We start from the raw sequence: 15,649 nt of genomic DNA, 5'->3' as shown, positions 1-15,649 counted from the left end.
AAGGTGTTATAATTGGTATATCTAATTTAAACACATTTGGCATAAAATTTTATATATGTGAATTTGTGTGTGAAAATCAAGGAGCTTTTTTAAGCTTAGTTAGAGTTACTTGCCTCCAGAGTATTTTTATTCTGAGAACAGTGCTTGAGGTAATTCTAAATGGGAAATAACTATAAAATAGAATAAAAATGAATTACCTTTTCATTATATCTGATTCCATGTGAATGGATTTTTAACAAGTGGCAGGGAAGATAAGTGTCAAGCACATTTCATTAATCAATGAAAAGTACAGTAATGGTTCCACACTGAAATTTATGTACTACATAAAATCCTTCTTTTCATCATAGAGGGAATATAGAATTTTCACAAAATTCAAGTTGGTCCCCTGTTCCTAGGACATATGCAGAACATTTAAATAGGCACTATTTCAGAAGCAGTAGGCATTACAGAAACTGTGTCAATTTCTAGAAGACAAGGCAACCTTTCAAGGCTGGAAAATAAGGTCATCTGGAAAACTACTCATGCTAGACTATTTCTTTTTTTAATAACTAAGAAAGTTTTGAAAGTCCCTTTGCTGTAACTTCTGGACACCAGTGTTGTTTGAATTTTTTTCCTACCTCTTACCTCATCCATCGCCTTTTTTAAAAACTGCATCAATGGATCACAAATTCTGGGTGATGTGTTTTATTCGCAATGGTGAAATAAACACCTAAGTATTAATTCAGAAGTTGCCAATTCCTGGTATATGCAATCTGTCAAAAAAAACTCAAACACTTCAAGGAGGGAAGTTTTATGACATAAAATGTTATAAAATAGAGACCTTTGAATATTCTAGCCAAGGATCATATTCAAAGCACAGATTTTTCAAGGAGAAGGGATGGGAGTTATGTTTGCTTTGAGTGTGGGAATAGCAGTAACACAAATGTAAATGTAAGCTTCTGCTGCTTCATGTATATCACCAGGGAATACAATGCTTACCTAGGTTTTGTATCGCCAGGAACTCATATAATCTTTATTTTTTGCTTTATTTAGTTGATAGCAAAGGAAAATGCAAGTGCTTGTCATGGCACATAGGTGATTCTAGATGCGCTTCCTCTGAATTAAGGACAGTCCTGCAGCAGTTTGGAATGAAGGGCTTATGTAGCATTGCTAGTTATTTTGATAGCAGTTGGATTCTTGAAAATCCAGGCTGACTTTGCCTTTGTGCCCTGCTGTGCCACAGAGGTCTGCATTGCCTCTTCTGAGCTGTGTTTTAGGCCCATAGGAGCCTGTGAATCTATGCACTTATGTACACATTGTAATTAACTTCTGCATTCTTGAAAAAAAGTAGAGGCCTGGCCTTTGCATGAGGTTTAATTTCTGCTTCATTAAAAAGATCTAGCAGCTTAGAAGAATTGACTAATTATATTTTTACTGCAAATTTTTGGAACCTGAGTCTAAGACAGTCACTTCCACTTAGAATTCAGAGGATTTCTCCTTTTATAGTTTCTCAAGAATGGACTGGGCACTCTTTTAAAAAGTCACAGAAGAGGAGGAAGCCTGCAGGGTTTTCCTGCATAATATCCAATGAGTGGGAACACTGTTTCAGAATGGAGAATTCTTACACATCTTTCTCGTTAAAGAAAAAGTCTGTAACTGCAAGGACACAAAGAAAGCAATCTCCATCTCTTGTGAAAGGGAATAACAGCACTCAGGAATCTAGCCCTGGCTAAAATTTCATCAGCCAACCTGTGTGGAAAAAAGGGCAGCCAGGAACATCAAATTATTTTTGTTTTCATCTAGCCCAACCAAGAAGGCTTCAGAAGTAGTTTGGAACACCCTTTGTGACCTCCCAGTTGCCACTTGTATAGGTTTGTCTCTGCGTGTCCTTTAGTAAAATAAATCTTCTTTCTGAATTTCTGTACTGTAAAAAAAATCTATAAAAATACTGAGTAAACTGTAATGAATCTAAAACTCAGGCCACTTGTGTCAAATCAAATGTTCTGCCTCAAGTTCAAAATGAACAAACCAACCATACACGAAAAGGCAAGGGGCAGCTAATTTGTGTGAAGACAAAATCTCTTCTGTTTCAAGAAATGTCCTGGATTATGGCCTCAGCTGCATCTGTGAATTTTTTCTCAAGTTCAGTTATATTTTATAAGAAAAGATATTTGATTGTAAAAATTATTCCACTATATATGCTCAAATCTCAAATCTAAGTTATTTTCGTTATCTTCTCAGAGAATCTAATAGGGCCCAGTAATGATTTGAAGAAAAGCAGGAGTCAATAAGAGATGATGTATGCCTATGCTCAACAGTAAAACTGAAGAGCATCTGTTGTCCTGCAGTTCATAGCTATCAGCAAATCATAGAATCATAGAAAAGTCTGTTCTGAAGAGCACCTGGTCCAGCCTGTATTGAAAGCAGGCCATTAGATGAGGTTATCCTGAGTCCTATCAGGTCAGCTCCAGGACATCTCCAGTGATAAAATTTCCTTGGCTTGTCCAGGCAACTTATTCCAGTGGTTGTCTTCATAATGAAGAATTGCTTTGTTCTATCTAGAGAGACTCTTTATCATTAAGCAAATGGCTTATTCTTTGCTTCTTGTCTTGTTACTAGGTCTCTTTGTGAAGAGTGTTCCTTTATATTCTCTAGAACTAGATTACAGAAAAAAAATTCTGTGGCCTCTCTGAAGACCCTCACCAATGTGGCAATCCCAAACAAATCCAATTACGTGGAGATCAGATCAAATGTACAGCCACATGTATATTTAACTGAATACATTTAAGGAAACAAATGCATAAGATAATTTATAATAAAAGCACTTGGAAAAAAAGTACAAAAGTACTGTGCATTGTGGTTGATGTTTGCTTACTCCTGTGAACAAGAGCAAGAATAATGAACTCATTATCACATTTGATACTTATGTAACTGGATTTTTAGGAATATTTATCTGGTGTCTCATCTGAATTGTGTTCCATGTTTCAAATTAAATATTCTTATCCTAACTACAGTAGGTCATCTTTTTGGTCTTTGTAGAGATCATTTGTGTGTTAGAAGATAGTGTAATATTGGCCTGTGCCAGCAAAGTGTCCATTTTAAGAGTGTCCAAACACACCACAGCACACCTCAAAAGAAGGAAACACAGGTTTGCATTGCCACAGCCAACAGAAACAAAATGCCATCTGCTGCACAAGCACCTACATCACAGTCTGTGGCAAATATTTTTCAGCATCTACACAAAACTGTTTCCACCTCAGGCAGTACTCACAAATTCATATGGATCATATAGCTTGGATTGAAAATTGGAATTAGGTTCAAAGGTATGTGTCAAGGTTTAACCCCAGCCACACAGTTACTCTCTCACTCTAAGGATCAGAAGAGTAAAAGTGAAAAAACTCATGGATTGAGATACACACAGTTTAATAGGCAAAGCAAAATCCATAATATGCAAGCAAAGCAAAATAAGGATTCATTCACTACTTCCCATGGGCAGGCAGGTGTGCAGACATCCCTAGGAAAGCCATTTTCCATCACATGTAATGTTGGCTTGGGAAGAGAGACACCATCATTCCCAACATCCCCCCATCCTTCTTCTTTCCCCAGCTTTATATATTGAGCAGGATCCCATATGGTCTGGAATATCCCTTTGGTCAGCTGGGGTCAGCTGCCAGCCTCTTGTGCATCCCCAGCCTCCTCGCTGGTGGAGTGAGGTGAGAGGCAGAAGAGGCCTTGATTCTGTTGAAGTGCTGCAGAACAATAAGGAGAACATCCCTGTGTTGTCAGCACTGCTTGCAGTGAGAATGCAAAACAGCCCCATGTCAGCCACTGCAAAGGAAACTAAGTAGTGAGTCACGTTGGGTATGCCTTCTGTCCCTTCCAGATTAGTGGTGATTTGTCGTATGTAATACCCCATACAATGCACAGAGCAGCCTATACAAATCACATGGAATCTAAGTTTTGCATGTATGGGAAAAATTTCAGGCTTTCTATGCTCAGGTACTAAGAGGACCTAAGAGGTAAAGTTATCTTCCTATGGGCAGGGATATACACATTCTCTGCAGGTTGAGTCATTTATCCTTATGACTCTCTGCTCTTCAGTATTTTAAATACCTCTTGCTGTCTGTATCCTGATAGAAAGTCAAGATGGTGACTTCCTCAGTCAATCACGACCTGGTTCACTGAGTGTCTTCAGCTCTTTTTTACATAAATGGGAGCTGCCTGTGGTGAGAACCTTTGAAGGTCTGCCCACAATTACAGTTTCCCAGATTGGCTCTGTTTTCCTGTGAATGTGGCAGGGCAGATGAAGATGTGTGTCTCAGCCACATTTAGATAAGGACCATTTGGAAAGCTATCTGCAGGAATCTTTCTTTGTGTAGAAACTAGAATAGGAAAGCATATATTAGGAGTCTCTGTATTGTCTTGCAATGGTAATTTGTTTGCTTCCCGTGCAGAAGCACCCTTTCAAGTTGTAATGAATTTTACCCTGAATTTTGAAGATGAACACATTGTAACTAGTCAATATTGAATGGTTACATTTGTGCAAGAGCAGAATTCATACATCTTGTGCTTGTGTACACTTGAAAATATTTTAGTTGCTTGTTGTTCATCACATACATAGCTCATAAGAAATAATGATACCTAATTTACATGAAGTCTCAAGAAGTTTCCCCTATTGAAATGGAGCATGTAATACATTTTCTATTATAATGCATATTTTTTTGTAATTCACTAACCTTTGTATGGAAACAAAAATGTATCTGCTACTTATCCCAAGAGAAAAAGAATGAATATGAAAATAATATTTTTCATATTTTTATGGCATTTATATGTGAAATAGCTATTAAAAGGCATGTTAGCATTAAATTTATGTTCCATTTTCATTATCTGTTTTAAACTATCCATCAAAATATTTACCTACCCCTGAACTGTTTTAAAATAAAGGTGTGGTTTATCTTATCTAAGCTAAATGTTGACAGTGTTAGCTCTTAGAGGGCTTTTCCAATCTAAATGATTCTATGAATCTATAAACTGTTTTATCTTCCTTACACTGGAGCATCTTCCCAAAGATAGCAATTTAGCCAATCTGAATCGAGAGAGAAAGCTGTCCAGGATGTGCTCTCTGTCCTTAAAGCTGGCCAGCTGGCACAGCCTGGCTTGTACATACAGCAAAGTGATCTTCCTCTCCCAAAAGGAAGTGCCCATACTGCCTGCAGGGAGCACGTCCAGTGGGGATCAGTGCCAGGCTGTGCTCGGGCACCATCAGGGAGAGTGTTAGCAAGGCAAAAAGCATGCAGTCAGTCTTACTGACAGTATAGCACAATGGGTGATCTTATTCCTGTTCTCAGGCCCATACCCCATACTGGTACAGCTGTAGCTTTACACTGCCCCTGTATTCAGTGAAGGAGTTGCCCTGAGGTGACAGTCCATCTTGCTTGTCTCACTTATGTGTTAGTATGGGATGAGCCAGTATCTGGAGATACCTTTTCCAGTTGGATATAAGTGCCTAGTTGATTGTACAGCTCACTTCCCAGTTGGAGGACTGTCATTACCTGAGATAAATGCTATCATAGGTTCTGTGGCCTGGATTCATCCTGCCTAACTTTGGGAGTGAGGCATCTGATTTAAGGAACATACTGGATTCAAGTTCCCTATTTAGTCAATGGAAAAAAAGTAAATATCTGAAATAAATAGCCAACCCAAGATCTGAACTGAGCTCTAAAAGTGTCTCTTCATCACTTTTGGCTATTAAAAAAAACTCATGACTAAATGAATTTAGATGGCTACTTCAGTTTAAAGGCAAGAAGGTTTAATCTGTTCTGGTAAGTACGTTCCTGGGGCCTGATTACAAACTCTGACTACATAGAATCTTGGATTACCCATTTACTTTGAATTGTATAATACTTGCCCCTGCAGAGGCAAAAATATTTGGAAAAAAGGGTAAAGTGTAAACCATGTAGCAATGTTTGCCAGTCTGTAGTTGGTACGAAGGAATAGCTCTGAAAAATGTATCTTCTTTATCTCAGTTGATTGCAGAGAAACTGTGAAAATTTGGATTCCTGTCTTCTTTTAGATAAACAGACTGCATCTTAGCCAAATTGTGCTAGATAAGTTTTCCACTATTTGAATTGGAATCATATTTTGTCAGCAGCATTTCTTCCTGAAGAACTGATAGGAGCTACAATTATTGGAAGGAAGTTATTAAAAATCTCACATTGTGAAATCTTACTCAATATCTGTTAAATTTGGAAGACTTAATGCAAAACTGAAGAAAAAGTTATCTAAATGAACAGCTAGGACACAGCAGTCACAGCACCAAACCATACGACACACAGCATATAGACCCTGCTACAGAGAGAAGTTGTTTATTAAAAAACAGATCTTCTGCTGATGAGAAATGCATGTGGTCTGGTTCCTCCATCTGCCAGGAACTTTCTCAGTTTATTTTACTCTTACATTATCAACAGTGCAGTCTCTACTCTGAATGCCAGCACCATTGTGATGGTAGCTTCTGGTATATTTCACTGAAAGTTCCTCATGCCAGTGCTGAACATGGTTCCAAAATCAATTTAAGTTCTTTTAACCATACCTACATGGGAAAAATTTCTATTGCTTGCAACGTCCCCTTTGTTTAGATGAACCCAAAGGGCAAAATTCACTACTGGTCATCTGAGCAGTAAAAGAGGACAAGAGAGCAAGCTTAGACACTGAACCCTTGTCTGTGCATGCTGCAAAACTCTTTCCTCACTGCTGGCTCTCTCCTGTAGCTCCTGGTTCTTTATTCCAGACAATATTTTGATATAGTTCAAGTAGTATTTTATTGAGAGACTGCTTTCAAGGAAAGAAGAGACAAGGCTCCACCAGTTTGGTATTGCTCTCCCACCTGCCACCAGACTGCCTCTAAATTAGGCAATGCACAATCCAAATGTCATCCTACAAAAGTTCTGTGCAGGGGAATTACACACAAAAGCTCACATGTTGTTTCAGATGCCTTGAAGAATTGGAAAACCTGGAGAAAAATAACTGGTGTAATTATATCTTATGGCCACTACATAGGGCCTAGAGAAACCAAGAGATTAATATTATGGCTTGAAGTCACCATGTGCCATGTGACTTTAGGCAAGGGGTTAGATTTTTGTTAGTCTTTTATATAGCACTGTAGACATACTAATAAGATCTACACTTCATAAATACTTCTTTTTAAGGCTGCGAGTGTAAGTTTAACCCAAATTCTATTTATCCAGTATATTCAATTTTTGACACATAATTTCCATGTTGATTTTACCTTCCTTGTATTTCATGGTGCAGGGTGCTCAAACAAAATCAACATTTTTCTTCATTATAAATGAAATTGCAGGTGTAAATAATAGTAACTGAACATTTGATGTGTGTTGAATTTTAAATCAAATGCAGGTACAAAAATGATTTTACAACTAAATGCCAAATCTGAGTGTGTGGTGTGACAGCTTACCCATATGCATATTTTCCTTTAATATATAATAATAATAATATAATAATAATTTATGTCCAAAAATCTGCCAGGATTTCAGAATAACAGAAAGGACAAAATAAGCTCTTTTAATCTGCCTTTCTGATTTTCAGTTTTTTAATAAATGTCATTTAATGCTAATTGCCTGGGTTTTAGTCAAAGCTCCTTTTTACAAGACAAAGGTGATAGTAAATCTGAGATCTAATGAATAAAAAATTCTGCAAAGCTGTTGGTTGGGTGCTGGTATCAGTTTGTAATGTCTTTCATCCACGTGCACTCTTTAGCTCAAAGTGTTTGGTGTTGGAGCACATGATGTCCTGCTAAGTATGCAATGCAGATGCTGTATTGCCATTTTATTCTTCAAATACAGCCCCTAAAGAAGATTTGCAAAAGAGATTTGAAAAATGTTGATATTTAGCAGTGCACTGTAATGTACCAAAACAATATTAATTTAAAATCATCCTCTAGTGAGACCTCCTGAACTTTGGCAAAAGGTTTGAACTTTTCAGTCACCATGAAATTATTCTGGGCAGCTGGCCAGTTCCTAAATAGGTTTTGTGGACATCAGTGGCAAAGCTTTTAATTTGGAATGATTAATTTCAGCCTGTCAACTAGAACAAAAGAGTTAGAGCATTGCTGTATATTTTTTAAAATCATGTGATTTCATTGAAATACTTACAGAGTGTTTAAGTGAATTTCACATACACTTGCCTCATACACCATATGAAAACTGCATCTGCATCTTTCACTCTTTCAGTTTTGGATGTTACTGGCTCCTCTTCCATGATCAGAACTAAATGAATAGAGAACAAAACAAAAAATTAGAATGGGTGGGTCTTACCCTACCCATGATGGTTAGGGTATGGTTAATTCTGTATCTCCTTTAACATGTTCACACCAAAGTGTCGATGTCTTAGAAATTCATAGACTGTGTTAAATTTGAGCTTTTGATTTGTTTTGGCAAGATCAATACTTTTGAGGTTGTTTCTGTCCCTGAATGCAAATTGGTGGCATTATGAGATACTCATGTTAGTTTGCCCTTTGAACTGTTCAAGTGATCTTGGTCATATTACCAGACCCTGGAGCACTTCCACCTTTCAGGCTGTCAGCTTCCACCTGAGAAAACCATGAGAGTTCTGCATGTGCAGACACTTCTCACATCCTGCTTCCACAGGAGAGGATGTCAGCTGGAGGGCAGGTGTGACACTGCCTTGCATTCACCTGAATATCTGAAATGCACTGTGCCGTGTCTCTTCTGCCAAACTCAGGGAGAAATTATGGAAATGCAGCTCTTCTAATCAGCTCCTGATGATTGTCTCATTCCAATTCTCTAGTGATTTTTCAGCAACTCTGCTGTTAAAGGAATTGTGCTATGCACTTTAAAAGAACTCACTGCTTTCACCCTGACCACATTTACAGTGATTACTATTTGGGTGACCCTTTTTCTCATTCACAGTCATTATCTGCTGTCTCCTTTATGGTGCCCTGCCTTTCACAGTCGTCCACTTTCCACCTTTCATCCTACTGTCTGTATTTAGGACAAGCACTTACAGGTTCTCCTGATTTCTAAGGGCCCAGATCTTAATTATACTAAAGGTAATTTTGGCAATCACATTTTTGTAAGGAAGCCTTGAAGTCAAAAATAAATTTACAACTGAAGCTGCAATAAGTAGTGTGGTTGAGACTATACCACATAACACCTGTGTCATTGGAGAGAATTGGTGCAATAAAGCATTGTCTGCTGCCACCCCATTCACAGTGTGTGTGGTCAGAAGGGTTTTCTTCAGAACAGATTGAGTCTCACACTGGACTACCTGTCCCATCACACATGGGTTTCAATGCCATCCTAAGGACCTGCCATTGCTTGTGATCCTTAAGCCTCGACTGCATTTTTGTGTAGCCAAGGTGGAGCCTGTGGTTTTGTTTCCTCCAAGAAGAATCTGGTTTGCTTACCAACACAGTACACAAACTGAACCAGAAGGCAGTAAGTCCTGGTGATTCAGACTACAAACTGCTCCAAACCAAAAGGAGACATGGCCATAATGCCTTTCTGTGAGAAAAGGATCACACAAACAATCTCTTCACCTGTAACTCTGCTTTCTCACAGCTGTCTTTTGTGTAGATCTAAGAAAATTATGTGAACAGATCAGGGAGATCTTGGTGTTCAGGGACCTGTAAGTATTATTCAAACAGCCACAGGAATCCCAAATTAAAACATCCTCTCTGACGTTCCTCACCATCTAGGTGCTATTTGGAAAAGTGCATCCGATATGTGTTTAGAGTAGTACTTCATGTGTTGTGCCATTAAATCTGCTCCTATAAACTCAAGCAGCATGTAAGCAGTGAGATAGACAAAAATTTCTTCAATGGCTTTACAGATGTTTATGTTTTTTACCATCCAGAAGAGAATTTAGTTGGGCCAGGCTGACAAAATATTGTTGAATATTTCCTCGTCAATAGTAAGAGTAGTAAAATCTAAAAATCATAGAGAAAAATGTCCAGATATTTTATTTGAGTTTATTTGGGTCAAGCTGTTGCTAGAAACATTCTGCACCATCACAGCCCCATTTCAAATAATCCTGTGCCTTTAAAAATATATGTTTGGCAAGTGTTAGAGAAAGTTGAAATATAAAGGTTCTAAGCAGCAATACAAAACAGGATGTGTGTCATGTGGAGCAACAATTACACCCTAAGTGCCTGGAGAAGAACTCAGGGAAGCTAAATGCCTCACACTTCCCAATATGTAATATTATCACAGCATGAGTAATTGGAGATATTCTATAGAACTGCCATGACTTTAGGTTGTTTTAAAGCCTATCTTAAATCATTCTCCTATCCCCTTCTTTACCTTTTGAACTATGCAGTTTTCTGCTTTCAAGCTCTCCCTGTTCTGTTCTGCACTAAGACTTCAGACAACATTGCAGTGCTCTCTTTTGTTATACACTGACTTATGAAAACAGGGGTTCATAGCTGTAAGTGACATTGTCTGTACCAAAAATATGCATATTTGTGCAATGTTTTCTTATTGAAAAACAAGTGTCAGAAACTGGAAACCCTTTTTTCCTCTAAAAATAATCCCTTCCCAAAGCTTTCAACAGTACAATGTTACAGAAAAGCCCTGTTAGATTATCCAATTAATTTCCTTTTCAGTGAACGATTTCTTTTGGCAATACTCTGACATTTCAGGGGTTCTGACTAGTCTGATTTTGAAATGATGAGGCACTTCCCTCTGGAGATCTCTCTGAACACTCAGAGATTTCCTCATAAAGCTAGTAATCTTTATTCTCATCCTAGAAATTCTTTTTCTGAATTTGGTTCTCTCGTTCCTTTATTTGGTGTGCACTACTGTATTCTTGAAATAATTTGTTTGCAAATATTTCTTACATAAATTTACTTCATCTCCCCTGCTCTTACTTTGTTATCAGTTATGGTCAATGGGGAATAAATATTTGGACCCTTCGGTCTTTCTCTTCCTTTTTCTCCCTTGTCCCAATTGTTTTACACAGCCCTCCCCTGGTTTCATGGCTTCTTCAGCACTATTTTGTTTTGTCAGTGAGAAAATGGTAAAATGGCACTTAGAAATTACTGCATACCCAGAAATTTTCTCGTCAATGCAGCACAGAGAGGAACTGGGAACTTCTGTATCATTTTTCATACCTCTGTAATATCTAACCAACAGAGCTTAGTTGTGAACATAACCTTTGGATGGTAATGCAATTGGTGCCCAAATTGGCCTTTTGATGCTATATTGAGGCCCAAGTTCTTGTTTAGTTTCTACTCTTTATCTAGTATTTTTTCAGTCTTATTTCCTGCCACTGTTTCTAAATGTGTCCTTTTCCTTGTCCAATGTGGTATTTCCAACTTCTCACATTTTAATATCATGTGCACTAATGTCATCGTTTCTTCCTTTTAAGGATCATTAATAAAGCAGTGAAACAGGACTGGACACAATACAGATTTATGCAACATTTCCCTTTTATTCTGAATCAGCTTTACCATTAATCATTAGTCTTTGTTTGTAGCTGTTCAGTTTTCTTCAGTTTTCAGTCCACATGACAACTTCTATCCAACCAATCATGAATTGATTTTCAGTTTAAGCTGTCCTGTGTCTGGAAGTGGTGATGTTGCTGATAGCATGGCAGTGCAGCAGAGCAGTTTTTCTTCTATAGTGTGCATGAGGGAGCATGCATTTCACTAGGCAGGGAAAATAAGAGTTAAAGCTCTGTTTGAATTCCTGGGCAATTGCCCCGGTAAAAATCTGTAGCTGATATCTATCAGCAGTATTCCCTTCAGGTGCTGATAGTGAAAATGTCTTTTAAAATTTAAGCTTCTAATCCTTTGCTTACAAGCAGGGGTGAAAAGAAGAATTGAAATTTCAGTTGGATACTTCCTGAAATAGCATACAGTTTAAAATAAAGTGCAAAAATTAATTTCACTGCTTATTTTTGACTTGGTTTTTTGTTGCAATAACACACCTAAATTACTACATAAGGTAATCAGTATTGAGGAATCAAAACTGTATATCATATCTGTCTATCTTACATAGTTTATTTAGCCATCACCTGTCCATATAGATAGATGTATCTGCCTTTTCTGTATTTGGATGAGTGTATTCCTTTGAATAACTGCTTGTGGATAATTATAAATGCATAGCCAAGTATTGCTGATGTAGATGGATTCTTTTGAGTCCTTTGTCATTAGTAAAAATACTTATCTAAATGCAGTTGTCCTGTTAATTTGTGTTCTGGGAGATGTATTATCTTAAAATTCCTGCCTTTTAAAGTCTGTGTTGTCTTTGAGGTTCAAAAAGCTGTCAGCATATATAGGAAGATGTGCCTAATAAGAAAAGATCATGGGTGATTATTTAATGAAAGTGTTAGAATCTATGAGGAAAATATAGAAATAAGCATATTGAATAGGACATAAATATGCTTTGTATTTTAAAATTAAAATTATTAGCAATCCTCCCATTTTATGTCTTTCAGTTAAAGGCATGGTATTGTAAGGCATCTGTAATCTTCTAGCACAAGCCATTAACACGGATCAAATTTACCTTCTGTAGGTCTTTGCTGCCATCTTCTGTTTCTTTAGATGATTGCCGTTGTTATTATTTTAATTCTGAAAAATGAGTGGGATATTACAGAGCAAAATTTCCTTTTCTGTTATTTTTTTTATTTCTTTGTTTCCAGCTAAAGCAAAGTGAAGCTAATGCAGATACAAAGGAGAAGCTTCCCTTGCGTCTACGCATCTTTGAAAAATTTCCAAACAGGCCACAAATGGTGAAAATCTCGAAGCTTCCTTCAGATTTCACAGTTCCAAAAATAAGGTATTGAAATATTGCCTTTATTAGCATGCTGTAAACTTTTCTGGGGCCACAAAACAGACAAAATATTTAACTTTTTTTTTTCTTGTGTCTTAGCCAGATAGTTCAGAATAAGAAATGAAACAGAATTAACATAAGCATTCAAAAGATGGGGCATTTTGGATATACCTCATTTCTTTCCTTTGGGGAAGAGCAATCCTAGCATTCCTTATACTTTATTCATGAAAGCAGCTAGATTGATCAGAACTGATACAAGTACAATATAATAGAAAAGTGTGTTGATTCTCCTCTTTTATTTGAATTTTAGTTTCTTGGCTCACATAGACAACTAGCAGTCTAATGGATTCTCATGTAGTTTTTAAAGCTAGGGTGAACTGGCAGCAAACCATTAGAGAGGATGAAACAGATCACCTAATACCAGTTAGCCTGCGATGATCTCATCCCATAATTGTATTTGCATAGTTACAACCTGTGAAACTTACCTTAACTACAGATCAGATGTTCACTGATCATGCTGGGGAAGCACTGGAACAGGTTGCCCAGAGAAGTTGTAGATGCTCCATCCCTGGAAGTGTTCAAGGCCAGGCTGGCTGGAGCTCTGAACAACCTGGTCAAGAGGAAGGTGGTCCCCGCCCATGGCAGGCAGGATGGGACAAGATGATCTCTAAGGTCCCTTCCAACCCAAACCATTCTATGCATCTGTGATAATCAGTTAGAGTACAATTATTTTTCCTTGGTGTCAAAATAATCTGACAGAAATCCAAGGGCTGTTCTAGTGTATACAGGCTGCAAAGTCTGCTGAAGTGACACAAGCTGGCTGAACAGATCCCCTCCATGTCCATTTCAATATCCTTAACAAGCACATGCCAGAAGAGAGGATGATGTGAAAGAATGCTGACATTGTTCTGAGTCTCCCGAGGTTACATTTCTTTGTATTAAATTCACAGGGAAGCTAAGTCAACTGGTTTTGACCTGTTATAGTACCTTAGCTGAATGAAAGGAATAATGCTGATCACAAGGGTCAGGAAAAACAGCCTTCCAAACCTCAAGGAAACAATCACAGATGTTTCATTTCTAGTATCAAAGTACTGTTTGGTTCTATATGGAGAGCGTTCTTAGTCTTTTTGGTATTTCTTTCTAGTTGTGTTTTTCCCAGCATATTCTGTACTCACTTGTGATCCTATTAACTACTAAAACAGACTTCAAACCAGCACTAGCAAATCATATCTTTAAATCTGAAGCCATTGTACCATGTAGAAATATCTCTCCAGAGAAAAATTAGTTTTGACACAGTTTACACTGAAAAGAGGCAACTCTACTGAACTTAAAATATGGCAAGATGAATGTATAGTTGTAAACAGAAACGCTTCTGCTTTTTAAACATGGCATATGTGAGGCACAGAATTGCTGAAATGCCTTAATACTGACATTCAAAGCAGTTATATGAACAGATGTTGTTTGAAATCTTCAAGAAAGGATTTCATGCAGAGAGTATGTTTCCTTTGGATTATATCAGCATTTGATTTACATTGAAGTAGCAACTTGCTGTTTAATGAGCTCAAAAGAGCTGAAAACTGCAAAAGGCACTTGAAATATTTAGCACTATAATTGGTAAATAAATAAATAAATAATAAAAGCTATTTTGTTTAATCTACATGCAAGAGATTCAACTCTCAATTCAGTTATGGATTTCTTTAATAAATGAATTCAAGTGTTATCAGTTGTTCTGGCACTCAGTTAATTTATACATCTATATCCCAGTACAACTTTTTCTCAGGAGTTTATTGATCTCAGTAGTAATGGATTATGATATGTTGTAAGGAAAAGCAAATATTAACTCTTCTTGGGCTTTTAACATGTCAATATCCTCTATTTGTTCACCAGGGAAAGTTTTATGAAGCAGTTTATTGATCGCCAGCAGCAAGACACCAGCTGTTTGCTGCGAAGACTTCCTTCAGCATCTTCTTCCTCATGTGACCACTCTAAAAGATCAGCAATTGAAGAAAACAGATATATTGATCAAAAGGTAAATCGAGTATAGACTAGGACATATCTTGCCTAGAGTATTGTGAGAAAATGCATCAGATTATTCAGTTTGACAAACTACATAAAAAGTGAATAAGAGCTAAGATGATTGAATATAGGCTAAAAGGCTATGTTTAATTCAGCCTAAAACAGACATCATAGCAGATTCCTCTTCTGGTTGAAATTTTCCCATCTCCTTTGAATTCAAAATTCAAGATTTGATACATTATTTGTTTAATGCATGCATCATCTGAAGCCATTTTTTGGAAATGGTTTTACTGTTAATCACTGAGAAGCTAGTGGAAAATTAAAGTTTCTGAATATCACACTGGAGTTTTGAGTGCCTTGATACTATTGCAACCTTGAAAACACACTTCACTGAAGGATGTGTGAAGCAAGTGTGAAGAAAGGAATTGAGCCTAAGTGTACATCATCCGCTTTAACAAGCAGAGCAGAAAAATTGGATAAGTTATTAAGATCTCCATGTAATAACTGAAGATATATAAAACTTTAAAAATTATTCTAATTATTTAGAGGATATTGCCCTGTCTGTAAGCCTGTGAATCACTAGAAAACAGACTCTTAAGAGATACATTTAATACCCATTGTGCTAAAAGCTGCTAGTCTCCCGTGGATGATTTGATTTCAAAAATACTAGCACTGCTTGGAATGATGACCATGATGATGATGATGCAGCAGCATAAATAAATGTATGTGACTTCTGACACCTTATAAAATTAAAGGGGTGGAAAAAAATGTTCATGCGCATCATGGAAGGTAGTGGTTTCCCAAGTTTCTAGTGGTATCTACATGGATATCAGTCCTTGATCACT

The 15,649-nt window shown here is 37.2% G+C and overlaps 1 protein-coding gene across 1 annotated transcript in view; it reads left to right on the top strand.

Moving 5' to 3' along the window:
• NALCN (sodium leak channel, non-selective) overlaps positions 1-15,649 on the top strand; it is a 222,972-nt gene that overhangs the window by 152,214 nt on the left and 55,109 nt on the right. The window contains exons 16-17 of the mRNA XM_056500515.1: positions 12,658-12,794; positions 14,676-14,817. Coding sequence (XP_056356490.1) covers positions 12,658-12,794; positions 14,676-14,817 — 279 coding nt within the window. The remainder of the gene's footprint in view (positions 1-12,657; positions 12,795-14,675; positions 14,818-15,649) is intronic.

Source organism: Oenanthe melanoleuca, chromosome 1 (genome assembly GCF_029582105.1).
Source record: "Oenanthe melanoleuca isolate GR-GAL-2019-014 chromosome 1, OMel1.0, whole genome shotgun sequence".
In the NCBI taxonomy this organism is placed as follows: domain Eukaryota; kingdom Metazoa; phylum Chordata; class Aves; order Passeriformes; family Muscicapidae; genus Oenanthe; species Oenanthe melanoleuca.
The sequence above is the reverse complement of the archived record's forward strand: the minus strand, read 5'-3'. Positions and strand labels throughout refer to the sequence as shown.